Here is a 24944-nt window from a genome sequence, read left to right as displayed (position 1 = left end):
TTGAAAAGATAAATATTTAAGCGAAGCTCTTGCATTATGAGTGCAAAAAGTGCAGTAAGCAATACGAACAGTTCCTAACTAGTTCCTCGACGACCTCGACGCACAAGGTTCTTTTTAGCTGAACTTCTTGCACTATTTATCTTTTCTCCTTTTCTCTTCAAGTAGGGAGAGAAAGAGGAAAGATAAACGGTGCAAGAATTTTATCTAAAAGGAACAAACCTATAAATTTGCACCATTTCTGGAGACTCGAGAATTTCTCTATCCTACAGCCAACCAACACGCTTCGAAAATTTGCCGATAAAATAATTTTAACCGGTCTACTGGGTACATATTGCTGCCATGTGTTTATCTCGTTTTTATCTCGTTTATTTCATTAAAGTTTAATACACTTTGTTCCAGTATTACGAAAGCAGATACTCCGATAAAGATAAACTCTCTTTTCAATGTGAATACTACCGTTTATAAAATGTTTTGTCGAAAATTTCGCTCAACAATCAAACTAAAAAACGTCATAGGTTATGTCAGTGAATATAATCACTCTATCGTAGCAAAACAATGTACGTGAAAGAACGAATAACGAATAAGTATTCCGTATTTTATACCATATATGATTCTCCTTTATCCTGATTATTTTTGGGAAAAAAAATTTTTTTTAATTTTATATATAGAAAGTATACATGTATAAAATTTAATAATAAAAGAATAGCTATATTACATAGTAATAGAAGAGCATATAATCATATGCGAAGAGAAATTTAATAATATATTTATTGCGCAGACCAGAATGAGCGTTTGCAGCACAGATCTCTACTCCCGGTCAGCAATTTTTGTACGCAGAAGCTCCCGAAGAGCGCCGATGTCTTCGGGGACATCTCGGGCAGGAAGTTCGAGAGCGTTCCAATGGACGAGCGCGAACAGGAAGAGGAGGATTTTCAGGATAGGGAAGGGTGCATTCCACGTCGACTGAAGCCGAGCATGGGCCAGTACGCTAAGATGATCAAGTCAAATATATCTAAAAACGATTTGAATTCCGCTTTGAAAGTGCTCGATTCGATGGAGGAGAACCACGACAAGCCCACGTTGTACTTGTACAATCTTCTGTTGCGTGCGTTTGCCAAGCAGGGTGACATAAAACGATGCTTCAGTCTGTACACCAAGGCGAGGAAGCGTGGATTGCAGCCGAACGCGGCGACCTACACCAGTCTGTTCAATGCGTGCGCTTTGGCCGACAACAAAAAGATAGCTTTGGAACATTTGAACAACTTTCGAAAGTCACTTTCTCAGCAAAATTTTCCAGCGAACGAAACGCACTACAACGCTATGGTAAAGGCGTACAGTTGGCACGGTCAGATCGTCGAGGCATTTCAGTTGGCGGACGAGATGAGGGACAGATCTATTCCCATCGGGGAGAGCACTTACAACTCCCTGTTTCACGGGGCGATTTCTGACAAGGAGGCCGGCCTGCGTCACGCTCTGATCGTGTGGCATTTAATGCACCTGAAGAATATTAAGCCGACTTTGACGACTTATAATCTTCTCTTGAGAGCGATGAGAGACACCAATTTGGGAAATTTGAAGCCCGACGATGTCCTTCTCTCAGGATTCGACCAGACTAGGATTTCAATAACGGAAGGCGAGAGGCCAGATCTGCTGGCCTCGCCGCCTGTTATGAGCACACTTTTACCGTTAGGAGAAGAACGAAACATTATGCAACGTGACACCGATGCAAATATACGGAAAAAATCGGTAAATTTGAACGATGTGTTTATCAATAATCGTCTGATTTTATTTGGTGGTCTAGAAGGATTTCTGGATCGAATGTTTAACGACGGTGTTAAGCCCGACGCCAAAACCATTACGCTACTCCTGGATTTAATTCCGAACTCGACACCCGCTGAAGATCTGCTCATCAAGGTTGCAGATGACAAAAATATTGAACTGGATATCGATTTCTTTAATATGGTCATTAAAAGACGCAGCATGCGATTCGATTACAAAGCTGCAAAGGTAAGTGTTAGAGACTTCTAATTAGTCATTCGAATGTCGTACTGATACGATTTTTGATAACTTAGGAGGTCATAAAAATGGCGGAGAAGAAAAGGCTCTCTCCAAACGTAATGACGTTCGGGGTCTTGGCGCTTGGTTGTCAAGAGTGCGGAGAAGCCCAAGAGTTCCTGGCAGGAATAGAGGCCTTTGGCTATAAACCCAATTCTGTAATCATGGGTACTCTCATCAAAACAGCTTGCCATAAAAAAGATTTTAAATATTTGTTGTTTGTGATGAACTATATGATGGAAAACAAGATGAGACCCAGTGAGCAAACCGTCAAATCCTTAGAGGAGTTTTCGAAAGAATTATCGAAGATAGAGAAACCGACAGTACGTTAACAAAATTTGCTATGGCTACTATTAGAATTAATCCTTTCCTACGCATTTAACTTTTAATAAATGAAAGATAGATGTACACTTATAAAATTTTTTTCCAGGGAAAATACAGACTTCGAAAACAGAAGCGTTTGGAAGAGAACATTGAGAAATTCGAACAGCAGTATCCTAAATGGAAAAAGACGATAAAACAGTAATTCATTACAAGACGAAATATTATTTCTGCAAAATACAGCCTTTCAAGACAAATTTATATATTGTTGATATAATTGATATGTTTTGTAAATATACACATATATGAGACGAAAGGGGACAGACAGTAATAAATTAGCGAAGGTATGTGGGACGAATTTCTTGGGTCCAAGGTCGACTCCTGGTACCGCTGGTGATAGCACGCGACGGGCACGTTCCACGGATGTTCAGCTTGTTGTATCCGGTAGGACCGGTTGGCTGAGCCCCGCATGTTTCCAGCGCCACGAATTCATCCACGTGAAGAGACGGTGGTCTCGAGGTATTGGGCGGCCTCGATCGGAAGGGATCGGATCCTCTACCCACTCCTCCGCCTACTGGACCACCTCGTAGAGAATTGGCGAACTGTGTTCGACCTCGCACTGGTGTTACTAAAAGAACAGAAAATCGTCAAATCTTTAATCAGGAGCACTACATAATTTAATATAAGAATTTGATGATGTTGATTAAAAATTGTTAATTTTATTTCGTTTCAACATCTTAATATTTGTAAGTATGTAGAAATAAAAGTCATCTGACAAATCTTTAATGATCTTACCAAATGGTTGTTTTGATTTTGCCATTGGGGAAATCTGTTTTTCCGTTCTGCTTTCCTGTTCTTCATCCTGGGGTTTTGATTGCAGAGGTTGAGTGGCGTCATCAGGAGGTATTTTAGAACATAGGTTTTGCGCCTCCGCTAACAGATTAAAGTCAGCGGGCAGTAATTCAGTGGCGAGCGCTAACAAGTCTACCGTATCTTCAGTTTGTGTCTGATTGGCCGTGAATGCGAACTTCTTGGGTCGGACTGAACTATTATTAATCATACATCTTTGTGAGAACTGATTCAATAGGGCTTCCGGGGTTGGCAACAGAGGCTCCAACATCTCCGGGATAGGTTCTTTTTCTTCTTTCTCTTCAGCGGTTCTCAAAATTTCTGTCAGATCTTTTGCGCGTTTCAATTTCTCTAAGGGATGATCGTTCTTCTCCCAAGATATCAAGAATGCCAATTGCTGCGCGCGTAGATGCAAGGTCCTCGCTTCCGAGTCAGAGGCGATTAGGTTCTCTAAGAAAGTCACGGTCAAACCCACGACGGGGTTTGTTTCGGACTCTTCCAAGCTGGACGCGTGGTCTAGGAGCGCGCGCAAGGCTCCAGGGTTGTTTTCCAGGCAGCTCTTTACATGATACAGACCATAATTGTGGTTGCTGAGGGACAAGAGGATGTGCAACGTATTTTCTATCACATCCAACTGGAACTTTGTGCTGATTGCTAGGATATCGATTAGAGCCGCGAGGATAGATAAAAGAGGTTCCTTGCTGGGCACCGAGTGCGTCAGTCTCTTCTCCAAAGGTTCGTTGTCTTCTTGTACTAGACTGAGGCTGCAGTTACACAGAGTCTCGAAGATGCTGAGGATCTCGTATTGTACGTTAACATCGCTGCTACTTTTCAGAGTAGAGCACATCATCTCGATAACTGGCGGATATTTTTGATCGGACTTTACTTGCGCTCTGGACGCCGGGCTGGTTAAGGTCAGTAAAGTAGCTTTCATAGGCGCATGTCTGGCTAGATCGCTGATTAGAGCGAGAATAGGAATATTGTTTTCTAGAAGAGTGGCTGCTAAAATACCATCTAAGAGACATCTTCCAACCAAAAGAGCTGTCGGTGCTGCTAGGTCGCTTAGTTGCTTGCAAACTGTCGATAAAAGAAGTAAGACGTCTCCGTTCCAACTCGTGCAGAGTAGCCGAAGAGTTTCAGTGAGATTCGCTGCCTGAGCTTGAAGATGTGCTGACCAGAGTTTTCTTATGCCCAGGATTCTCGTTGCGTCTTCAGTAGTGGTCTCTTTCGGCGTTAGGACAGGTGGTAGCAGACGAGCTAGCAGCTTTAGACCCGGCACAAAGTTGCAAGGACGGAGGGAGATCATCTTTAGAACTTCGCCAAGCATCTGAGTCCATAGTGATTTGGCTACGTTGCCAGAACCGTCGGAATCGACGGCCTGAGTGAAAACCAGAAGCGTTCCCACAATTTCTTCGGACAGAGTCTGCACCATTAAGTTAGACGGGATGGCTTCGATCAAGGAATAGACTCCGAGCAACGGAACGACGGCCGTAAGATCTTTGAAGTCCGTCGCCATGCACTTAACAAGTCTCTCGAGCAACGCCCTGGTCAGCTTCACGCAAGGAAGCAATAAGGCAATTAACGCCATGCCTCTGCGACCAGTCAAGGCAGGACGATGAAGGAACGGTTGTTCATAGAACTCGGACACGTTTGCCATTACGGCAACCAGAGCGGTGAGGCCGTCAGCAGCAAATAGTTGAGTCAGAGCGTTCCTGTATTTCAGCTCAACATACGGCTCCAAAGGATCGACGTCGTTATTTGATGGAAAGATGAGATAATGCAGAATTCTACAGGCGGTGATTAACTGACCGGGAAGCGACGCAGCCTTCTCAGCGCTTTTCCTGATAATCGTCACTAACAGGGAGACGTCGCAGTAATCCCAATGAGAAGCTTGGGCCGCGACTGTCAAGTACGATATTACGTCCCTGAGGATGACATGCTCGCGAGCTTTGTCCAGTATCAATTCCGCACGGTTCTGGAAGATCTCTACCCTATCGGAATAACGAACAACTGCGGAGATCACTTCGGCGGCGAACTCGCAGAGATTAGAATCCGACAAAAAAGGGATCAGAATATCTATGAAGTCATCCAGAGGCAGAATCGTGAGAATGGCACGCAAACCGTCTGGAAAAATGAGGAACGTGTGCAATCTCTTCAAAATCGTCCAGTCGGAAGTTTGTCTCAGGCGAATTAGGCACTGCGCGACCTGAAGACGCCACGCTAGAATGCGCCCGGCGCCTGGTAGCTCGTGTTTCAGAGCTTTCAGTATCAGTCGAACTACTTCGACTTCCTTCAACAGGTAGAACAGGCCCTCCTTAGTATTGGAGAGATGCAAGAGGAAGCGACGGATTAACTTGATCATCTGCAAATCGCAATTCGGAGAAGATAACGCCAGTAGAAGATGATGGGCCAGTTTATGATGTTCGAAATAAGCCACCAGATGAGCGCGAGGATTGCGAGTGTGCTCTCGTTCGAATTCCATCTGGGCACCGGCTGGCAACTGGCGTTTAGGCTGCGCCATCAATGTCGGAGCGCACACGTAAACGTTCATTAGCTCTGCTAAACCAAACTCGTCGAAATTCTTGATTTCTTCTAGATACTCGTACACGTGGACTTTGCGGAAGAGTGAGCTGAGGGCGTATTTGAGTCTGGCCAGCTTTGCCGAGTCCAGCATCGTTAGTGCATTGCTATACAGATTGTTCTTTAGAAACTCCTGCACGATTATCGGGCTGATCAATGCGGCATCGAGGGCTCGCAGAGCGGAAAGTTTCACCGGTAACGCCACATTCTCGCGCATACAGAGGGATAGCAATTTGTACGGGGCTTCGACCTTCAACAGAATTACCGGGCCCTTCGATAATCGACAGAGAGCCTCCGCTAAGCGAACTCCCACCTTCACGTGACGCACTTTATACGCTGGTTGTGGTTGGGCCCTAGCGAGCTCCATATCTAAACTGGCATTGACAATGTCAGTCAAGTCATTGATATCGTTTACGTCGGAGTCAAATGGACCCAGTATGGCGCACAAAGTCTCGCAGTTGTGCACAAACGTTTCCTTTTCCTGACCGGACGCATTGTGGAAATGCGAGACCGATTTGGAGAGGGATTGTAGAAGCTCTCTGATCTTTAACAAAGTCTCACGGTTCACGCGAGTGTTTTCCAAGTTCTCCGGCTTTTCCAAACTTAGCAAATCGGGCGGCACCATCGCGTAGATTTCATCGATCTGCGATGCTTCACACTCAAATTCGGCTGTAGACGGAACATCGTCCGTTATTATATCCTCGTCCGATAATATCGGCTCGAAAGGCTCGCCAGTTTCCGGCTCGCTAGCTTCTTGCTGCTCCGCTTCTTCTTCTTCGGCGGAGATGGACTCGGGACTCAGAGAGATCAGAGATTCGAGAGGTGGAGACAAAGGTCGCTTCGACGATTTTTCGGCTGCGTTGGACGTCTCTTCTTCCCATTGTCTCGATTCCGTCTTTCCTGTGTCCGATGTAGACGTCCTGGACGGTTCCACCACCTGGATCGGTTGTGGCGATGGAGTTGCCGTTACGCATGTTTCCTGCTGATACAGTTATGCGCTCAAAGTTGAATTTAAACGTAAGTTGAATCGTTAAGACGATAATAAAAAAAAATAATAACGTATAATTATAACTGTACTACAATTATCGAATCAATATGCTATCAGAATCAAATACACATTAAATAACAAACTATATCAGAATTGAAAGACATCTAAAGTAATATGCAATGTCTCTTGTACTTTTTCTAGATAATCCTTTAGATATTTTTATTGTTTGGAGTTTCTTTTGAACGAACATCGCGTTACAATATCAGCAAGCAGATTTCCTTACCGATAAACTCGTTTGATGCTGATTCTCGTAATACCATTCAGACTGCTGCTCGGAAGGAATTTGCACAGCAGTTTCAGGATTTTCTTCTATGGAGCTGACGCAAGCGGTGGAGCCAGCTGCCGAACTGATGACTTCCTGGGGATTGTTCAGTGATTTGGTTAGGGTACCGTACACTGCCAACGTTATGGTGGTATACCATCCTCTCAGCACCAACCCATCCGTTGGTATTTGTTTCCGTTCGCATTCCAGTTGGATATGGATGTTCTGCTTGTACTCTAAACCACCTAAAAACTCGAAGGTGGAGGCTCCAGGTTTGCTGAGATCGTTCACGAAAAACTCGATCTCGAATTGAGAAGGATTGGTCGCTCTAAAAGAAAGAATAAATTTCTTTGTATTTCTCAGAAGTTCGAACGCTAATATCACTTTATTAAAGAAGCTCCTGTAGTTTTCAATGCTAAGAATAAAGCGTAATTACCCAAGTCGCACTCCTCCTGGAAAGTCTGCCTGTACTCTGGCACCCAAAGGAATTATTCTTACTTCGCTAATATAAACAGGCTTGGGAAATTGCACCAGGTCCAAATTCAATTCCTGAAAATATGATTTCTACGTAAACATCATGTTGCCCAATACGTCATGTAAATTTTCAAGAAAAAGAAAAGATTATAAAAATTATTTGTTGGTAATGTGTTTTCAGAAAATTTGGTTGTGAGCAAGGTAATCTAGAAATTTTTGAGCAGTTATTTCTAAATTAAATACAAACGTTCTTAGAAAACAAACTAAACTCTTTAAGAATTAACTAACATTTTTCTATATGCAGTACACAATGTACAAAAAACATAACAAAATTGGCGAATAATAATTCTAACTCTAAAAGAGTAATTTTTAAACATAAATAACGATTATCGTAAAAAGTCTCGTTTATCCAAATCTGTATTCTCTTCGTGCGGCAATTACAAAGATAAATTTCAACAAAATTGAGAAGTATTCTTTCTGGTGACAATCATAACCTCAAAAGCATATTATGTGATTAAGCGTAGTAATAGAAAAAAAGCATCTTTTCAATCCGTTTTTATTTTTATGTGTCAACGGGGTAAATTTTAACAAAATCGTCAATAAACAGCTTGTCCTCGGATTCAATTAATCGTTATTAAATCAATGTAAACAAACCTCTGAAATTTCGTGGGAAAATGTATCGAAGAACAGCAATTCGGTGTTATCCATGTTTCACGAGTAAATAACTTTCGGATAACATAATACCTTAACAATTAATTTGTAATACAAAACTGATTATTTATTCTACTTTTCATTTTATCCGTTTATTTTTTCCGTACTCGGTATCGGTATGTATATATACACGTTTTGGTTATATATACGTCAAACTAGCACATTCTGTATGTCAAATGCTTTCTCGTGTAATTTATTTTATAACATATCGTCATATTTCGTAATACGTGTTACAATAAATATTACACAGTATCTTGTTATATTTTTATTAATATTAAATTGTACACATACACATTCCAATTATTCCAAATGTACTGACAGCACTGACATTACTTACTTGCGTTCCGAAAATCACTATGTTGTAAGTTAGTACAGTTTTTGCTGCTTTTACGAAAGTAGATTGTAGGAAATTTATTAATTATTGCGAGAGAGAGAGAGAGAGAGAGAGAGAGAGAGAGAGAGAGAGAGAGAGAGAGAGAGAGAGAGAGAGAGAGAGAGAGAGAGAGACCCTATAATCCGAGTCTGGCTATCAGGCGATTTCCTCAAAATCCTGCGAGAGAGAAGGATATGAGAGAAAGAGAAAGCGAAGATTCTCACACAGTCGATTCTCGAAGATTCTCACAAATGATTTTCTCATACTGTGATTCCATGAAGGAAAAAAAAACAAATTGCACATGATTGAGTTGCATTTAATTACGAAACAAGTTTTTAAAAATTGTTCAATACATAATCGTCATAAAAATTCTATAAAAAAATCAATGGTCTAGACATAATCAGATCATTCTGCTTAACACAGGGGGGTGATTTTTTGCAAAGGTTTTTCAATTTCTAACGCTTTCCGTGCCATGGCAACCGCGCCGTCCTTGGTTTTGTGAGCCCCTTTGCACCGTGTAGAAAACACATATAAAGCGCCTTCAATTCCACAGGCTTCCTCAAGAGCATTATTCTCCAAACCGCCCCACGCTTCCGGGAGTAACATTCTGTAACTTCCCCACGGTAACAGTATACACGCAATTTGCCAATGATATCGGTTTCTAGGCCCAATAGGCCCCAAAATAATGTAGGTACTTTATTGATTTCGGCACATTCATATCCCATTCCACATAAAATAATTTATGATCCTCACACAGTACACTGGCCGACAATATTATTATTTCTCCGCTCGAATCGACCTTACAAGAATATTTTACATTAACCGATAATCGAAAATATATCCAAAGCGAAAAGACAAATAGAGGAAGTATTTTCCTTACTTCCAATCGACTCTCCATACTGCTTCGCATGCTAAGTATTAATGGTAAGTGAACGTTTTTCACGTCTCGTACAATTTCTACAAATACCTTCTGAGTCAAAGGCACGGCTTTCCAAAACCATTCGTCTTCGTCCTTGTCCCGACACGACAATATAATTTTTATCATACGCGCCACAAAAACATTACTATTTTGATACCTGAAACAAATGTAGGTAAAATAATTTTGGTAAAGCATTAGTGCTGGTCTACAACCAATTGCTTTAAAGGGTATTTAAACTCTAAGCCGTAAGAAATTGACCAATCACAGTCGAGTATTCTCCTCACATTCCACTGATTGGTTAATTTCTTACGGCTTAGAGCTTAAATACTCTTTAAAGCAAGGTTGTAGACCAGCACTTATACTCCGCAGTATGCAACATCCCCAGCGAGAAATGACCCATCCAAACGACGTCTAATTGACGTCTTTCGACGTCAACTAGACGTCGACTTGATGGGTCATTTCTCACTGGGTCATAAGCAATGGCTCTGTATCGTACTCGTGCGCAGTTTCTATTGTTGTACCATGCCTTGTCATGCTATCGATTTCTGTGATTAATTTCTCATTAACGAACTTGTGGATTTCGTTAATCAAAGTGTCCTCCGTTTTTATGTCCGGAAATACATTCCTCAATATCTCGTGACCGTAATCGTGGTAGATCACTCCCGCACTGTTTAGTTTTAGCTCCCGCCTTGGTTTTTTAAACAAAGCGACCGTGCTAGTACTCGGTTCGCTAATCAAAAAGAATAAATAACGGTGTAACAAAAACAGAGATTTTTCTTTATGATGGCGCATATAATTAAATAGTACAAATATATTTTACCTCAAGGTCATCATGTTACGGCTAACGTAAGTACCACGGCTAACGAAACTATCATCCACAATTTTACAAGCAAACAAGCCCTTTTGTAATAAACTAAAAATTTAATTGTATATCTATAAATTCTGCAACGGAATATTTCCTATTCAATTCTGATATAATAATCCATGTCAATTCCCTTTCTCGATATCAATTAGGATGTTAAAATTCTTGACTCTTAGATGAGAATAATTACCTCGGATCGAAGGATGCATTTTTGTACTCTTCTCGCAGTGGTAAGAGTGCGCAAGCAAGGATTTCGGAGAAATAATATAAGCCTTTATATCTGCCGATCACTTTAATTTTTTATCCAACTCGAGCGCTTTCCGCGCCATAGTTATTGCGCCGTCTTTGGTCTTGTGACTGCCGAAGTCCCTATCGGGTGACACAAATAGAGCGCCTTTAATTTCGCAGGCTTCCTCAAGGGTATCATTGCTCTTACCACCCCACGCTTTTGGAAATAAAATTCTGTGAACGCTACTTTCCTGGACACAGCTAATACTATAAATATTTCCATCCTTCCAAATGACATACTTTATTGATAGCGACACGTGCATCTCCTTTTCCACTTCAAACAGATACTCTTCATACGGTAGTAGAGATTCCGACAACGTTATTATCTCTCCGCTCGAATCGACCTTACAAGAATGTTTTACATTAAACGATAATCGAAAATATATCCAAAACGAAAAGACAGAGGAAATATTTTCCTTACTTTAATTCGACTTTCCATAGCGTGTCGCACGATGTCCATATATGGTAAGTGAACGTTTTTCACGTTTTGTACAAATTCCAGAAATACCTTCCGAGCCAAAGCCACGGCTTTCTCAAACTGTTGGTCTTTTTCTTCATCCCGGCTATCCGACCATGGATTCAGACTGTATACGCGCGCAGTTAAATCAGTACATGGTGATGAATACCTGAAACAAATGCAGATGCAATTATTCTGAAAAAGTATTCTGGGCAAAATGTAACATCACAAGCGTCCACTTATTACAAACTCTGCACCGTACATTTGAGGACCGTTATCTTTATCATCAATTTCTTTTATTAGTTTGGCATAAACGATTTTAAAAATTTCATCAATCACTCTATCTTCTGTTACGTCTGAAAGTACTTTTCTCAAGATATCACGGCCAAAGTGGCAGTAGATTAATCCGGCAGCCGTCAAGTGTAATATCCAATCATGTTCCAATTCTTGTTTTATAATAATGCAGATTGCAGATTTCTGGAAATCTCTGATACCAAAAAAAAAAAAAAATGAATAACGCCACGATGTGGCAAAAACAGAGAGATTTTCTTTAATGGCGTATATAATTAAATAGTACATTATTTTACCTCATGCGATGATCGTACCGATGTCTGGAATGATCATACACACCGCCAACATCCACCACGATATCACAGGTATCTAAGATATTTTGATCTTGAGATCTAAAAATTTAATGCGATTACCATTAAATATGTTAAAACTTTCGGCTTTCAGTTAAGGATGCTTACCTCACTATAGACGCATCCTCGTACTGTGGTAGCAGTTTTAAGAGTGCGCAGGCAAGGACCTGAGAACAACGAAAAGTTTTGTCGTGCGTGCCGATCCTCGTGCCGGTCGACTTCCCCGACATCAGTTCTAAGAGCTCCGTCAAATAAGCACGTTTCTCACCAAGTGAGAAGGTTGGAGAATCCGCCGGAAAGCGCGCTTCTTAATATAATCTGACTGAAAACTGTGATCATCATATTAAATTACGAGATTTAATGCTATATTAAGTAAATATATCGCTATTTAACAGATCAACAGATCGTAGCGAAACATGAGTTCCACCAGAAGCTCTTTTGCATGCAGAAGTTCTTTTAAGTTGTGCTTAGATACCTTAACGTTGCACGCCGAAGAATGTACGTTTTATATAGGATTTCGTACTTCTTAAACTGACCGTTTTCCAGCAGAGGATGGCAAAAAGATGTCCGAGAATGCACGTGCTCCCTTTCTGTCGGAAAAATCGAACCTCTTCCCTTGGCATCTGCCTCTTTTCAGAGGTCAGTATCTTGTTGATATTGGTTTGCTAAGGCGTATTTACATCAATACAGTTTACGGTTCGAAATTCCCTTTCAAAATTTGTTGGTGGGAAAATCGAACGGTAGAACCCGTCTAGTGGCGCGTTTATGTATACAAATTGTGCACGTTGAACTACGTAGCCACGAATATTTCCGGCAGGCATCACACATACGTTCCAATGATTCCGTCCCATGCCCATAAAGTGCAATAGCGTAACAACATATATTATTAAAAAAAAAAAAAAACTAAGAATTGGAATAATTTAAGCCAGATAAAAGATATTAAAAATAAGAAATCAACTATATATATATTTTTTAATGATTTCATGCAGAATATATATTACCATAGAAAAACTGCATATCGATAAAATCGAGCTATCTTTTTCCGATCGCAGAAGAACATGCGGGAAAAACTTGTGCCATGTTATATGGATCTGATGTGAAAAAACTTTAACAATAAACGAACTATTTTTTTTAGTAATTTCTGGAATTAATGTGTGCAGTACATAGTTCGTCCTTATTGAATATATGCACAAGTATATTTGACGCACGACAATTCAAAAGATGAAATGATTTTCGCATACTGCGATTCCATGAGTGTAAAAAAAAAAAAAAAACAAAATGTACATGAATGAGTTGCATTTAATTACGAAAAAAGTTTTTAAAAAATGTTCAATAACTGTCATAAAAATTCTACAAAAAATCAATGGTCTAGACATCATCATTCTTCACTTTGCGCAGTTTTCCCAATCTTGAGCGCTTCCCGCGCCATAACTATTGCGCCATATAGGGTTTCGACAAAACCGATGCGCCGATCGGGATCTACACGTAGAGCGCATTCAACTCCACAGGCTTCTACAAGAGCTTCATACTCCAAACCGGCCCACTCTCGAGGGAGTAACATTCTGTACTCTTCTGAGTATCTTCTCAACGCTATACACGCAACCTTGTAATAATCGTAGTTTCTACAATCAGTAGGGTCCAAAATAATGTACTTAATTGATGACGACACGTTCATATCCTCTTCTATATAAGATAGTAAATCCGCACACAGTACACTGGCCGGTACACTGGCCCGCAATATGATTATCTCTCCGCTCCAATCGACCTTACAAGAATATTTTACATTAAGCGATAATCGAAAATATATCCAAAGAGAAAAAACAAATAAAGGGAGAATTTTCCTTACTACGAATCGACTCCCCACAGCGTACTGCAGGAAACCTGTTTGCGGATAGTCAACGTGTCTCGCGTTTTGTACAACTTCCAAAAATTCTTCTCGAACCAAAGCCATGGCTTTCTCAAACTGTTGGTCTTTTTCCTCATCCCGGCTATCCGACCATGGATTCAGTCTGTATATGCGCGTACTTAAATCAGTACATGATGATGAATATCTGAAACAAATGCAGATGCAATTATTCTGAAAAAGTATTCTGGGCAGAATGTAACATCAAAAGCGTCCACTTATTACAATGGCTCTGCACCGTACATTTGAGGACCGTTATCTCTAGCATCGATTTCCTTGATTAGTCTGACATAAACGATCTTGAAAAATTCATCAATAACAATGGCTGCTGTTACGTCCGAAAATACATTTCTCAATATATCACGACCGAAATGGCAGTAGATCAGTCCCGCAGCGCTCAGGTCCAATATCCAATTATACTCTAATTCTTGTTTCATAATAATACGTGCCGATTTTTGGAAATCTCTGATACCAAAAAAAAAAAAAAAAAAAAAAAAAATGAATAACGCCACGATGTGGCAAAAACAGAGAGATTTTCTTTAATGGCGTATATAATTAAATAGTACATCATTTTACCTCATGCGATGATCGTACCGATGTCTGAAATGATCATACACACCGCCAACATCCACCACGATATCACAGGTATCTAAGATATTTTGATCTTGAGATCTAAAAATTTAATGCGATTACCATTAAATATGTTAAAACGGCTTTCAGTTCAGGATGCTTACCTCACTATAGACGCATCCTCGTACTGTGGTAGCAGTTTTAAGAGTGCGCAGGCAAGGACCTGAGAACAACGAAAAGTTTTGTCGTGCGTGCCGATCCTCGTGCCGGTCGACTTCCCCGACATCGTTCTAAGAGCTCCGTCGAATAAGCACGCTTCTCACCAAGTGAGAAGGTTGGAGAATCCGCCGGAAAGCGCGCTTCTTGATATAATCTAACTGAAAACTGTGATCATCATATTAAATTACGAGATTTAATGCTATATTAAGTAAATATATCGCTATTTAACAAATCAACAGATCGTAGCGAAACATGAGTTCCACCAGAAGCTCTTTTGCATGCAGAAGTTCTTTTAAGTTGTGTTTAGATACCTTAACGTTGCACGCCGAAGAACGTACGTTTTACATAGGATTTCGTAACTTCTAAAACTGACCGTTTTCCAGCAGAAGCTGAAAGTGGCTATAAAGGATGCCTCGATGCTTCGATGCCTGGAGAATGCACGTGCTCCCTTCCTGTCGAACTGCTTCCCTTTGGTTGGCACCAGTGCTGCGATTTCAAGCCCGCGTACGACCTCTGTGAAGTAGCTCCGGTAACTAAAAATGAGATTTTTCCGGCTAACTTAACGCTAATTTTTCTTTTTTAATTTAAAAAAAAATTAAGAACCAACAAACGTTGTAATTAGGCCAACAATCACCAACAAACGACCAACAAACGATTAAAAAAAAAATAAATTAATAAAGTCGAAGTTGACCGGCTAAAGCCTTGTGTACACGATACTAGAAATCGGTCCGAGTAGTTTCGGTTTAAGCCAATCAACTTGCAGCTCTTACAGAAAAGCAGCAGTTTCATTGGCTTAAACTGAAACTCGGACCGATTTCTAGTATCGTGTACACAAGGCTTTAGCCGGTCAACTTCGACTTTATTAATTTTTTTTTTTTTTAATCGTTTGTTGGTCGTTTGTTGGTGATTGTTGGCCTAATTACAACGTTTGTTGGTTCTTAATTTTTTTTTAAATTAAAAAAGAAAAATTAGCGTTAAGTTAGCCGGAAAAATCTCATTTTTAATTAAAAAACGGTTTAATCGATGCGTAATCGTTTGATGATGATTGTTGGTCTAATTTTAGCGTTTGTTGGTTTATTATTAGTCTTAAAAACGAAAAAAACCGAAAAATTATCTTACATTAAAGCCGCATCTGCAGTAATCGAAGATTGGTTTATTTGCTTACGACTTAAGGTTTATTTCTATAAATGTAAGGCTAACATCTATAAAACTGGCTATGAATATGGGCCTTAACATCGGCAGAAAATCGCGAAAAGATCAAGAAACATGGTGGTATTTCCTGTCTTTTTGCGCCGAGCCATCGTTTGAACGAGAGACCGAGTGAGATTAAATATTATATTGCTTAAGCCTTGTGTATACGATACTAGAAATCGGTCCGAGTTTCGGTTTAAGCCAATGAAACTGCTGCTTTTCTGTAAGAGCTGCCAGTTGATTGGTTTAAACCGAAACTCGGACCAATTTCTAGTATCGACAAAGACAGATATAGGGAAAACAAAATTAGAAAGGTTGACATTATCGACATCGAGGAAGTTTGCCTGTCACTGCAGGATCCCCATTCTACAAGTCTGACGAAAGAGAAATTAAACCATTCAAAGATTCAAAGATTAGTAATAAGCAAATAAATATAATTATTTTGGATTGATTCTATAATTAAATAATATTACTAATTATTTTTATTAATTAAATAAAAAATAATAGAAGCTATAAGCCGAGCTAGACTTTAGTGCTATAAATTTTTAATTTTTATTAAACACATTAACATAAACCAAATTATTAATTAATGTGCTATGAAAATTGTCCTCGTTAATTGGCCAATTCAATATACCTTCCGATTGATTGATCCAGTGGAAAAACCCTAAGCGTCAATCGCCGCGAGTGGATGGGATCACACGGGGGGTTGGTCCCGAAAAAAGACATGGCCAATCTCAGGCCTTCTTTTCGTTCGAGGAGTTCGTGGCGGAAAGTCGGGGAAGTATGGCGGCGCCCATAAAGCACGTGCGCGGATAAACACAAGTAAACACATGAGAATGGATTCGGCTAGTAAGCCGAAGAAGAAGGCACGCAAGCGGACCTCGAGAAACGAGGATGAAACGTCGACGAAAAAGGCAAAGATCAACGGCTCTCTCAAGGAGGTATCTGAACCCGAACGTGACGTAGCACGAGAAAACGTAGATTCTGTTAAAAATGACGCGAAGGGCGAGGCTGCTTGCAACGACAGGCAGGATATATTTAATGGACAATCTCTGAGAATGCTTTTTTCCACCTCCGCCGACTTGACTGTGTTGAGGAAGTTCGTGACGATATGCAACGAGAACAAGGAGAGGGATCTTGCGGCGGAGTACCTCCTCGCCGGCGGCAGCGTTCTCGAAGTTCTGAGGCTGTTAGAGTCTTCCGACAAGAAGAACACTGCCAATGCTACCACTGTCTTCTCTGCGATCCATATTTTACTCATGAGGCACGTATATTGAGGCAACGCGCATGAGAATCCATGCCTTTACTTCATTCAAGGACATTTGTCTGTTTGTAGGATCTTGACGGAGTGCCCACAGTACCACAGTAGCGCGATAGAAGCTTGTCGTCATCTGTTGAACTCGTACATGTCTGTCGTGCACTCCATGCTTTCGACTCAGAGCAGTAAGCAGCGTAAGGTGGTGCTGAGGCTGCTAGCGGCGATAGCATCCTTGGACAGCAGCCTATCCAAGGAGCTGCTCGTCCATTTGTCGCTGCAGCAGCAAACTTTAGAGAGCCTAGTGCAACACACCAAGCCCACGGATTCTCAAAGTGTTAGAACGTGCTTCATTCACTTTGTTCTTGCTTTCCTCGTGGAGGGGAACACGCTGGTGATCAGAACGCTCTTGGACAAGCGTAATATGCTCTGCTGCATCTTCTCAGATTTGCTGTACGACTCGAAAGAAGTCGTCACCTTGGTTCTCACCACTGTGAAGACGTACGTGCTGGAGAATACTGGCGTAAGTAAAACGACAAAAATGCACGTATTTTCCATACCTGCTGTGTTGAATCTGATATCGTTGTACAACTGGAAAGGCCCGAACAACTGGCCCAAAAACAAAACTCACACTTTCGATGAGAGCGAGAACTTTCTAGCGGACAAAGAGGTATTGTCACCATCTCTTTATTATAAATTACGATGTTTATTCTAATAATTATAAAGTATGTTATTATTTACAATATGACTTTATGACAAGAATTAGTTTAATTTCAATATCAGTCTTTTTATAACAAGAAGAATAAAAATTTATTTAATATTAAAATGTATACGAAGAACAATTTTACATATTGATTTATTGAAGTAATTCTGACAAAAGCAAATTAAAGTATATATTCTTTAATTGAGGAGCAATATTGTGAAAAATAAACTTTTTAATAATTTTTTACGATATTAATTCACGGCTATCGAGTTTCTTGTTATTACTTTTCTTATTTATTCTTCCCCCTTAATTTAGGTTATTAGTGACATAGTTCATGAGTTCTTAATCACTTTGTTAACGTCACATCGTTATGGAGTTATTTTCCATGACCGAACATTGGGTGGTTCGCGAAATAAGCACAATCAACTGGTACATACAGTTCTTCAGAACTTGGAGAAGCCTTGGGAACATGAAAAGCCATCAGATCTGATTGTTAGGATAATGGGTGCCTGCCCAGATCTTATTCGTTCGCAATATAATGCCATCGAACCGTTTCTTGAACCCAGAGTGTCACTCAAATGGAATTGTCTTCTCAAATTTATAGGGAAGGTGAGAGATACTTCCAGGTGTGCTGCTAAATTGATTATTGTTTTGTGCACTGTCTTTTCAGTTTGACTTATATGTTTTTTTTCGCAGATAGTAAAATCTGTCGATCCAGTTAGTTGCATCAAAACTTGCGCTGCGGAACTGAAAGCGAACAATTTGATAAGTGCATTACTTTCTCTGGCGGTTCCAAGCACGATTGTAAAAATCGCTATCTTACCAGGATTAGATCACGATAGTCTTTCTGTTAGACAGGAAGCTTTATCTCTTCTCCTAATAATTGCTAATCAGCTGAAAGCTATTTCTTTAGCTGCAAAAGAGTTCTATAAGACATCCATAGTTCAAAATCAAATAACGGATTTTATTCTAAGGACTACCCCCACCTTGGAAACTATCTTACGAATGTGGAATCGAGCTTTTGAAAATGACACTAACATAAAGGCTTCAGAAAATGCAGAAGGCATTCAGGATCCAGAATTAGTGGATCATCTTGATGTTATCTTGAGCGTTCTTCATTTGTATCAAGATATATGTCCAGAGTTATTAGATATCTCGACAAATTTACAGCCGAATTTGTTGCTATCGAGTTTAAATAGTCTCCAAGATGATGGAGACGATGGAGAAATCACCAAGATAGAAAAAGTAAATTGCATGAAAGTCAAGACAATACAGTTCCTGCTTGCCTTGGACTCTTCCATTTTTGCGCCAAAAGAAAAGGCTTTCAAGGAAGCTCTTGTCTTCTTGATCTCTCTGATTCGTCAAAAAGATCCGTCACCGGACAGCTACAATGCTACTAGAAAACTGCTAAACGCAACGGGTTTGTTTGAAACCTGTGAAGATCAACTAGATATTTGGATCAATGGCTTTTCAGTAGTCGCGGATTCCAAAGAGAATGAGCAGTTGACGCAGTGGTTCATGTCTGTTCTGAAAAGCGCCATTAAACACATTGACAAGTATATAAATATCATAATACAAGCGGAAGGAGTAATAAACGATCAGATATCTAATCTCAACGTTAAAACGGCAGAGGATATAATTAATGAACTGTTTGATAAAACTGACAAAATTAGTCTCTGCCAAGAAGAATTATCTACAGTAGGTTCGCGCGCGTCTTTAATTAACGGACAATTTAGTTTTGACGAGAAGAAGGATGATACAATTGATGATAGCTTTTATAAATTTAAACAAGAAAATTCGAAAGATACTAAACTTGTTAAGTGTGTAACACAGAGGAACGAGCAAGTGACCAACTTTGATACAAAGGAGATAGAGGATGCGATTAATCGGTTACTTGATAAGGTAAATCTAAAGAGCTTTCCTTTTAACAAAGGTCTGCCGAATAAAATTTCATCTACAACAATATCACCATCAATGAATGAATTTGCTAATTGTGATATAAAGAAAACTAATGAGGTGATTGGCACTCTTTTTAATAATTTCGGTAAAGAGAAGAGAGAGAATCCTTGCAGAATGCAAGCGTGCACGGCAGTGTCACCACTTTTATGCTGTGCGCTGCAAAAGATAAATGAGAAAAATTGCACCCCCACGATCTTGGCTTATTTATCCTATGTAACGGTCCATACTCTACATTGTCAAGTCGTGCCGGATCTGCTAGTTTATATGGCAACAGATTTGATTAACCTGCCAGTTTATAAATACTTGCAAAGTTGGTCAAGTAACAAGCAACCTATTTCCTTGAAGGATAAGTTGCCGTCTTTAAGATTATTGCATAAACTGAGTAGTATACTGTTGGCAGATTCCAAGATGGATTTGATTGAATTTTCTAAATTGTTTAATGATGGTCATTCGACATATTGTTTTAAATACAGCGGCAAGGAAGTCACTATTAAGTACTCCTTATCTTTGTACGATGTCAAGACTTTGTTGAACATGACTGTATTTTATTTAGCACAGTTAGCACAGTCTAAAATCTTACGACAGACCCAAAACGAAAATTGCAAACTTATGCTTGCGTTTTTATTAAGCATTCGACAATCTGTCGAACTGAATCAAAATAACGTAGCAACACTTGAAGAAAATGCAAGATGTATCTTCACTCATCCTATTCTGTTGCATTATTTCTCGCCATTTTGTGAAGAAATTTCGAAAGATTCGGTGGAATATATGATCACTGAAACTATCCTGAAAGTCTGTAAGTCTGTTTTGCATTTGTACAAACATGATGATGCAGGGATCTATATTTTTTTCGCGTTTAGAGACAAGTTTCTCACGCAATTGAGGAATATTATTGAAAGGAATCCGCTGAAAGCCTGCAGTAATAATTATGGTATTGCCATTGATTTATTGAAAATATTGCAGCTGGGAACGAAGGATATCGCGAGCTTGTTGTGTGCCTTGATGAAGTTGGAGAAGATTGTATTTATTTCGAGCGATAAGGAAAATCTGTCTATATTCGGACACGTCGTTCCGGTATTGTTGGACATGTATTGCAGCAAGGAGTCAAGACTGCGCGACACGATGAACGAGCAGTTCGTAGAAAAGTTTAGCTTACACTTGGTTTACCTGAAGTCCAGTAAGATAAATCACGTGGAAAGGTGGGAGCAAGCCTTGGCAAAGTATTTATCCATCTCTCCGCACAATGTTTCCGGTGTCAGTACCAATACTTTTGCATTGTTGCTAACAAAAAGTATTAACGCGTTCACGATCCAGCTGATAACGACCTTGATCACCAAGAATACCAGACTGATTCCATCCCTGGTGAAATACTTCCTCAAGGAGAACGTGAAGCAAGACATTGTGTTTCCAATACTGAACAGCAATTTAAAATATAAATGGAATGAAAAGTTTCTTCAAAGTCTTTGCGAGCGTTACGGCAGCGACATCGTCGCGTATATGACCGAGCCACAAAATCCCGTTTCCTGGATCGAAGAAAACGCGGCAGCGATCGTCTATCTCATCGAAAGCACTTTCGATCTTGTCCTGTGTGAGAAAATTTGCAACAACATTTCCCAGAACGGCGACAAACTGGATATGGTGTCCGTTTGTTTCGTGCAATTGCTGGAAAGCGTATATAAGAAGTACGAAAGTCTGATAACGGCTAAAGAGAAATCTTTAATGGATCTGATAAAGGTATTGTTGCACATAATGACTTCGACATTGAAAAAGGAGTCGAAGAACATGGAGAAAATCAAAGTTTTATGCGAGAAGCTGAACAGCGCGGTGATTCGTTTGAAAAAGACTGAAGATAATTTTGTCTTCAGTTCGCTGAGCAAGAGTTACTCGTGGCCGCAATTTACTAGGTTTTCCTTAAAATTAGGTCTGAAAGACGCTAAGGACGAGGAGACTCAATCGAACGTATTGAAAACCCTGAGCAATTTATGTGATATCGCTTATGGAGATAATGTTGACGATGAATATATGAAGACGCTATTCGAAATGACGACGTCCCATTCGGAGTTTGTTAATATTATGCTTGGGTCATCCGCTGTTAAAGGTGAGCTTGCCCGCGCGTGTTCTATCATCAAGAGGGAACACGTGGAAATATGCTTATTCGACAAAAAAAGAATTGATATTTTTCTCCAGTGATACAAATTCTAATTACGTCATTTAAAAATCAGTCTTGATTCGCGACTCTATAAAGTATTAAAATCTTGCAGGAATGTACCGTTACATAAATAAGTTTAATCTTTGATGACATTTTGTGACATTTCAGGCGACCTGGTCGAATTACTGAGAATACTCACTCGAAAGAATCACTCTGTAATGACTGCCTCGCACGTGCCTCTTTATCTTGCGGCTTACAATGCCACCCTTTGTCACGTTGATCAGCGCATTTTGCAGGTAAGAATCACGATTATCGCGTCGTTGAAGGAATATTGAAGTTATAATATCTAATTCTTCCAGATTCTTCAGTATTATGAAACTCATAATGTTAAGCTCCAACAGTACTGGCCGTACTTATGGGGAAGCGCCGCAGCAACACGTTACAGCGTAAAGGGAGAGACGGATACTGCTCTGTGGAGGCAACCTTCCACTTCCGAGATCTTTAACTTGTTCAATAAGGACATTGTCAACGAGACGATAAAAAATTATCCCATACACAGAGCAATAAAGGTAAATAATCCGAATATTTTTGCAAGAACGATATCAAAATTTTAGACAAATTTTTAGTATGAGATATTTGATCTCTACTTTATAAACCTTTTTTAAAAATAAAGTTCAAATTTTTGTATAAGCTGCCAGCAAGGAAAAGGCGAGAATTAGATACCTCGTAGGACTTGATATCGCTTAAATATTCGTCGTTTTTCTTTGGAGATTAATTAAAAATTCTATTGTTTTTTTTGCAGAGTGATGAGTTACATGAGAATAGTAATGTATATGATCCAGCATTTTATCTGCCGTTGCTGTGTACCCTATTAGCAGAAAATAATATCGTCGCGTGTCACAAAATAAGCCAGAGTGGTGCATTAGCGTTAGTGCTTGCTACATGTTGCAGTGATTCAAGCGATATTCGGATGACAGCATATACCATCATCTCTAGATACTATTTTCACTTGGAAGCATCTAAGTACAATAGAAATTTTAGTAATTAAGCGAGAGATTGAAACGACTAGATTGCATTATGATAAATAATAGGTCTTTTATAATATAGAACTTTATTATTTGTCGTAATTTATAATTTAGTCCATTTATCAGTAATTTAATTACTTATTTATTGTCAAGTTATTTTAATGTCAAATTTTAAAATCAATTTGTTTAGTTCTCTTTGATTATTATTGGTCTTTCTTTTGTTCTACTTTTTTGTAAATTAATGCAATTTACAATTCGGAGGTTCTCTCCAAACTTTATATTAACTTTATATTAGCGCAGATATCTTTTTCCCATGAATTGCCATATAAATTAGAAGCATACTTTTTATATCTCTAACAAATCCATATTTCGGCAAAAAAGGTTCGATAAAAAAAATGATCTAAATTTCCTTATTTACCAGGTCTAAGGAAAAGTTATTGTGGATGCGTTTAATTGATGCTTTGCGAAATGGAATCATTTCCTTAAATTGTCCATTGAAGGATGTCCGGCTGAGTTGCCTGATGACTACCTTCCTAGCTAGGGCCTCACTGATCGCCAGTCAACCTCTGCACCCACTTTATTCGCCCTTGCACACCTTCCTAATGGCCAAAACCGCGCTGGACCTAAATACCATACCGGAACTGCTGCAGTTGTTGCACAGCTCGCATGTGGAGCACAACACGCATCGGCATTGGATCTTGGAGAACATCCGGGACGGCATGAAGGAGGAAAACGATGTAAATGTGGCCCTGAAATGCGTGTTGTTTAAAATTCTCCTAGACTTTCACACTTGCGCACTGTCGGATACCAAGACCAAGGTGAGCCAATCCTTTGTTTCATATTATACAGTTTAACATTCTTATTCTCAATGCCCTTATTTTAATACCTTCACATTCTTTTAATTCTCTAAATAGTCAGATTTTTAACAGTTTTCTTTGTGGTGCTTTTTTACTACTTTATACATGTTTACATAATCACATAAACACACAAAGTAAAAAAGCAATTAAAAAGAAAGAAATCTATATACATCTGAATCTTGCTTATTATTAGCATCGTCAATACAATGATGTTTTTATTTTGTACTTACATCTTTGGAACAAGAACGAGGATTGTGAGAAAAGGATAAAAATAGGGAATTTGTTTGACTGGATGGGGTAAAAATAAGGAAATTTGATTGTATTGAATAACAATTCAATTATAATGAAAATCAAGAAGCAATCTTGGTATTTAATTGATCGTTTTCTACATGTATTAATAAAACAAACCGAGTAGATATGATCTGTTCATATAATCTGAAAACATTTCTTTATTGCTGTATACAATTTTCATATTATCTATTTTATATAAATTAATAAACTTTATCGATGTAAATTAGTCATTTTTTTATTTTTTCCTTCTAGAAATTAATTTTGGAAGTCGTCGCCTCTACTACCAGAATTCCTAAAGCATCTTTACTTCTCACACGAGGATATGGCATGCTTCCTTGGCTGCACGAGATTGTCAACCACTTGGACATTTGTGAAGCAGAAATCAGAATCATTATTACCATAATTGAGAATTTGCTGAACACCCTGGATAATTCGGCGCAGGACATTAGTCATTACAAAACTCTGTTATTTAGTATTCTTTTGTTATTACAAGTGCATTCAAAGAATAGACATAAAGTTCGTGCTAGTTATATTTTCTTGAAATAATTATTCTCGAAAATATGTGTATATTCAAAATTTGAAAATGGAAATGGGAGATAAGTAAAGCATAGAAAGTGTATAGAATAGTTAAATTAAGTTTTTAATAAGTTCTGAAATAAATTTTTTTCTTTTTTTGTAATTTAATTTCTTCGCCTTCTTTTTTAAACTTTTGTTTCTTACCACTACTTAACCCTAGGTATACACACCTATTTACACGTATTTTTCGCATACGTAGATACACTGGGGTTGAAAGGACCTCGCTACTTTTTTCCATTATAACTCTCGAGAAAATTACCATATTTTTACTTTTTTTTTTATTTTAATCGTAAATAAACTGAAAAATATGTACATATATTATAGAATTAAAAATCATAATAAGTAACTAATAAACACGTGTTGAAAAATTGTATCATTCATTAATGGTAAAGTTTCCTACTTTACC

At 39.1% G+C, this 24944-nt stretch overlaps 4 protein-coding genes across 9 annotated transcripts; 2 read left to right on the top strand and 2 right to left on the bottom strand.

The window, feature by feature from the left end:
- Positions 1 to 300: 300 nt before the first annotated feature.
- Positions 301 to 3175, top strand: LOC139774423 (pentatricopeptide repeat-containing protein 1, mitochondrial). Its single transcript, XM_071709665.1, has 4 exons — positions 301 to 557; positions 779 to 2007; positions 2073 to 2378; positions 2486 to 3175. Exons 1-4 carry the CDS (start codon positions 467 to 469, stop codon positions 2579 to 2581), a joined length of 1722 nt encoding a protein of 573 aa, XP_071565766.1. The 5' UTR covers positions 301 to 466; the 3' UTR covers positions 2582 to 3175.
- Vir (VIR_N domain-containing protein) lies at positions 2582 to 10293 on the bottom strand. 5 transcript variants are annotated; one of them, XM_071709663.1, is made up of 7 exons: positions 10164 to 10293; positions 9554 to 9749; positions 8244 to 9472; positions 7552 to 7664; positions 7077 to 7443; positions 3172 to 6787; positions 2582 to 3004 (listed from the first exon to the last, which is right to left on the bottom strand). In XM_071709663.1, exons 3-7 carry the CDS (start codon positions 8295 to 8297, stop codon positions 2712 to 2714), a joined length of 4443 nt encoding a protein of 1480 aa, XP_071565764.1. In that variant the 5' UTR covers positions 8298 to 9472; positions 9554 to 9749; positions 10164 to 10293; the 3' UTR covers positions 2582 to 2711. The 5 variants fall into 5 exon arrangements, with proteins under 5 accessions (XP_071565764.1, XP_071565762.1, XP_071565763.1 ...); XM_071709661.1 differs by having other exon boundaries at positions 10119 to 10257; XM_071709662.1 differs by having other exon boundaries at positions 10114 to 10244.
- A 2500-nt stretch (positions 10294 to 12793) lies between these two features.
- LOC139774424 (MYG1 exonuclease-like) lies at positions 12794 to 14614 on the bottom strand. 2 transcript variants are annotated; one of them, XM_071709667.1, is made up of 5 exons: positions 14478 to 14614; positions 14320 to 14415; positions 13987 to 14208; positions 13687 to 13891; positions 12794 to 13605 (listed from the first exon to the last, which is right to left on the bottom strand). In XM_071709667.1, exons 1-5 carry the CDS (start codon positions 14597 to 14599, stop codon positions 13219 to 13221), a joined length of 1032 nt encoding a protein of 343 aa, XP_071565768.1. In that variant the 5' UTR covers positions 14600 to 14614; the 3' UTR covers positions 12794 to 13218. The 2 variants fall into 2 exon arrangements, with proteins under 2 accessions (XP_071565768.1, XP_071565769.1); XM_071709668.1 differs by lacking the exon at positions 13987 to 14208.
- A 355-nt stretch (positions 14615 to 14969) lies between these two features.
- LOC139774421 (nucleolar pre-ribosomal-associated protein 1) lies at positions 14970 to 24906 on the top strand. Its single transcript, XM_071709659.1, has 10 exons — positions 14970 to 15061; positions 16378 to 16987; positions 17060 to 17648; positions 17997 to 18290; positions 18378 to 21738; positions 21958 to 22085; positions 22149 to 22358; positions 22592 to 22812; positions 23236 to 23632; positions 24215 to 24906. The coding sequence occupies exons 2-10, from the start codon at positions 16554 to 16556 to the stop codon at positions 24506 to 24508; spliced, it is 5928 nt and encodes a 1975-aa protein (XP_071565760.1). The 5' UTR covers positions 14970 to 15061; positions 16378 to 16553; the 3' UTR covers positions 24509 to 24906.
- Positions 24907 to 24944: the final 38 nt, after the last annotated feature.

The sequence above is a fragment of the Temnothorax nylanderi genome, unplaced genomic scaffold (assembly GCF_030848795.1).
Source record: "Temnothorax nylanderi isolate EJ_2023f unplaced genomic scaffold, tnyl_v1.0 TNYL_tig0081_pilon, whole genome shotgun sequence".
Lineage (NCBI taxonomy): Eukaryota > Metazoa > Arthropoda > Insecta > Hymenoptera > Formicidae > Temnothorax > Temnothorax nylanderi.
This window is presented reverse-complemented; position numbering and strand designations above follow the sequence as displayed.

What these genes read in the sequence shown, in the direction of transcription:
- LOC139774424 (XM_071709667.1), bottom strand. Translation starts at nt 14,599, where the DNA reads ATGTCGGGGAAGTCGACCGGCACGAGGATCGGCACGCACGACAAAACT. An exon ending in CGGTACGATCATCGCATGAG is followed by an intron (nt 14,209 to 14,319) that starts GTAAAATGATGT and finishes TTTTGGTATCAG; the next exon opens with AGATTTCCAAAAATCGGCAC. An exon ending in CTGTGGGGAGTCGATTCGTA is followed by an intron (nt 13,606 to 13,686) that starts GTAAGGAAAATT and finishes TATTCTTGTAAG; the next exon opens with GTCGATTGGAGCGGAGAGAT.
- LOC139774421 (XM_071709659.1), top strand. Translation starts at nt 16,554, where the DNA reads ATGAGAATGGATTCGGCTAGTAAGCCGAAGAAGAAGGCACGCAAGCGG. An exon ending in ATCCATATTTTACTCATGAG is followed by an intron (nt 16,988 to 17,059) that starts GCACGTATATTG and finishes GTCTGTTTGTAG; the next exon opens with GATCTTGACGGAGTGCCCAC. An exon ending in TGTCGGATACCAAGACCAAG is followed by an intron (nt 23,633 to 24,214) that starts GTGAGCCAATCC and finishes TTTTCCTTCTAG; the next exon opens with AAATTAATTTTGGAAGTCGT.
- Vir (XM_071709663.1), bottom strand. Translation starts at nt 8,297, where the DNA reads ATGGATAACACCGAATTGCTGTTCTTCGATACATTTTCCCACGAAATT. An exon ending in AGCATCAAACGAGTTTATCG is followed by an intron (nt 6,788 to 7,076) that starts GTAAGGAAATCT and finishes TAACTGTATCAG; the next exon opens with CAGGAAACATGCGTAACGGC. An exon ending in AAAATCAAAACAACCATTTG is followed by an intron (nt 3,005 to 3,171) that starts GTAAGATCATTA and finishes CTGTTCTTTTAG; the next exon opens with TAACACCAGTGCGAGGTCGA.
- LOC139774423 (XM_071709665.1), top strand. Translation starts at nt 467, where the DNA reads ATGTTTTGTCGAAAATTTCGCTCAACAATCAAACTAAAAAACGTCATA. An exon ending in CTCTATCGTAGCAAAACAAT is followed by an intron (nt 558 to 778) that starts GTACGTGAAAGA and finishes TTTATTGCGCAG; the next exon opens with ACCAGAATGAGCGTTTGCAG. An exon ending in TCGATTACAAAGCTGCAAAG is followed by an intron (nt 2,008 to 2,072) that starts GTAAGTGTTAGA and finishes TTGATAACTTAG; the next exon opens with GAGGTCATAAAAATGGCGGA.